This window comes from Oryza glaberrima, chromosome 9 (assembly GCF_000147395.1).
Source record: "Oryza glaberrima chromosome 9, OglaRS2, whole genome shotgun sequence".
NCBI classification, from domain to species: Eukaryota; Viridiplantae; Streptophyta; class Magnoliopsida; order Poales; family Poaceae; genus Oryza; species Oryza glaberrima.
In genome coordinates this window covers 13,638,755-13,641,201 of record NC_068334.1, presented here as the reverse complement: position 1 = coordinate 13,641,201, position 2,447 = coordinate 13,638,755, and the positions used below count along the sequence as shown (strand labels likewise).

Here is a 2,447-nt window from a genome sequence, read left to right as displayed (position 1 = left end):
AACAATGAAGTTAATTAATCCCAAGGTTTTGAACAGGAGTGAATTTTTAAAATTATTGTCGTACATATTGAAGTTAAATTATATTAATATGTGAATTTTCTCTTCTTTCCTTTATAGTGACGGATTTTGAGTTCATGGAAGGATCGAAACAAGACTCATTTGCCTATCACCTCACAACCCACAAGAAGCATATATAGTTTCAAATTGTTGTCCATTTTGGTTTAATTTCATCACTTGTATGGATAATTGGATACTTTTCAAGTACTGTTACTCTTACCTGAATAATACATGTACGCCATGCTGTCACATCATATCCTTGCTGAACCAAATCTTGGAATCATTTAACTAAACGATTATCTTCACACGCAATCTGCTGTCATCTCATGAGAGATCCGTATGCAGTCAACACGACCAAGTCAACAACTCTCTAGCTATAGCTAGCTAATTAACCATATATATGACGACTACTTCAAGACAAAATTAATTAAGCTTACTAATCTCTCCTAAATTGAAAACACCAAACAAACAAATCAAGCCAAATCTTACAAAGCTTAGACAGATAAGCAAAAGCGAGAAATTAAAATTAAAGAGCTGCATGAAACCATAAGATTAGTCGACATAGTACTAAGTACACATGCAAATTAATTAACAACTAGAAGCGCTGAAATGCTGGGCAGAGTAGCAGATCAAGACCTAATCAATCAATCAAGCTGCTTATAAGCTAGCTAATTAAGCTGCTACTAGCTAGAGGAGAAACCATGCAAGCAAGCAAGCTAAGCTAGCTGAAGCTAATATTGCATACCGTCCAAGAAATCGCCGTCATCGTCGTAGTCACCGTCGTCGTCTCCTTCTCCTCCGATGTTGTTGCTCATCATCTCGGCGAGCTCGTAGTAGTACTCGCCGAGCACCGGCGCCGGCACGAGGCGGCCGAGCTCGCAGCCGAGCTCCATGGGCGCCGATCTACCACCTCTGGGGCCCCTCGCCTTGTCCGCGTCTCCTTTCCCTGATCCGGCGGCGCCGACCGCGACCATGTGGTGATCGCCGCCGCGCTCCGCCGACGACATGCGGGTGTCGCCGGCGGCGCGGTGGGAGGAGGAGGAGGGGTCGGCGGCGAGGCGGTCGATGGCCGGCTTGGACTGGGTGAGCAGCCAGTCCACCGTCTTGCTGGCCTTGTCGAAGCCGAGGCGGTCCTGCAGCGCGAAGAAGTCGCGCGCGACGTCGAGCGACAGCCGCATCCGGCGGTCGCGCACCCCCTGCGCCGTCCGGATCTTGCTGTGCCGGTCCGTCCTGAACGGCCGCTTCCTCGCCCTGCCATGGCCGCCGCCACCGTTTCTTGCCGCCGTCAGAACAGCCGCCGCCGCCGCCGCCGGAACAGCAGGATCCGCGGCGGCGCCGCGCGGCGGCCTGCAGAGCACGGCCTCCAGCGTCTCGGAGTTGAACTGGCCGTGGCCGGAGAAGAAGTGGTCGTACTGATGCTGCTGCTGCTGCTGCTGCTGCTGATCCAGCTGCTGCTGCATGGTGGTCGTAGGGTTTGGAGGCGGTGGCGGCTGGGCTTCTTGGGAGATGCAGAAATGGTGAAGGTTAGGAAAGTAAGGCAACATTTTGTGTATCACTACTTTGCACTCACTTTGTGTACTATAGCTTCCTACTGGGAGTGAGATCTATAGTTCTAGTACTACTGTTGCAGGCTTGCAGCCACAGCCACTATCTTCTTCTTCTTCTTCTTCTTCTTCTTCTTCTTCTTCCTCTCGATCTCCTCCTCTGTTCTTCCTCTCTTCACATGAGAACTATAGCTACTAGCACTACTAGCTAGTGATCAGGTGATGATGAGATCGATCAAGATGGTGATGTGTGCATCGAAGCTTAAGGAGAGGGGAAAGAAAAGGTTGGAGAGGAAAGGGGAAAGGAAAGGAGCTAAGCAGCACAGGAAGCTGAAAGATGAGTACTGAGAGAGTGAGCTTTAGGTATTACTAGCACTAGACATCACCATCTCTCTCTCTCTCTCTGACCACAAGGGTTTGTTTGTTTTTGGCAGTGACTTTTTTGCTTCAGAGATCGATATATCAGTGATCGATGAGGAGCAATGGCCGGAGTCGACGCCGGACAAACCAACTGTTTGCGTCACTGCAGCTTAATTTGGGGGGTTACAAGCTACGAGAGATCGATCGAGCTATGGAGTAAACTAGTGGAGTAGCTATATATTAGCACCAGCTGCTGCTGGTAGCTGGTGTGTGTACATGTGTGTGTTGGTGTGTTCGTGGTATGGAGAGTTAGGAATGGAATGATGAAGGCATTATTGTGGATCGACCGAGGGCTACAGTGATGCACTGTTGGGACACGTGGTCACGCAGGCGTGGACGTATGTTTGCTCTTGCAGTTACATGTATATACGTATATGTGTATAAACATACGTGGAAGTGTACGTATGTATATACACCCTGATATAT

General features: G+C 49.2%; 1 protein-coding gene across 1 annotated transcript; it reads right to left on the bottom strand.

Moving 5' to 3' along the window:
* Positions 1 to 517: 517 nt before the first annotated feature.
* LOC127785056 (transcription factor TB1-like) lies at positions 518 to 2,135 on the bottom strand. Its single transcript, XM_052312477.1, has one exon. It carries the CDS (start codon positions 1,599 to 1,601, stop codon positions 789 to 791), a length of 813 nt encoding a protein of 270 aa, XP_052168437.1. The 5' UTR covers positions 1,602 to 2,135; the 3' UTR covers positions 518 to 788.
* Positions 2,136 to 2,447: the final 312 nt, after the last annotated feature.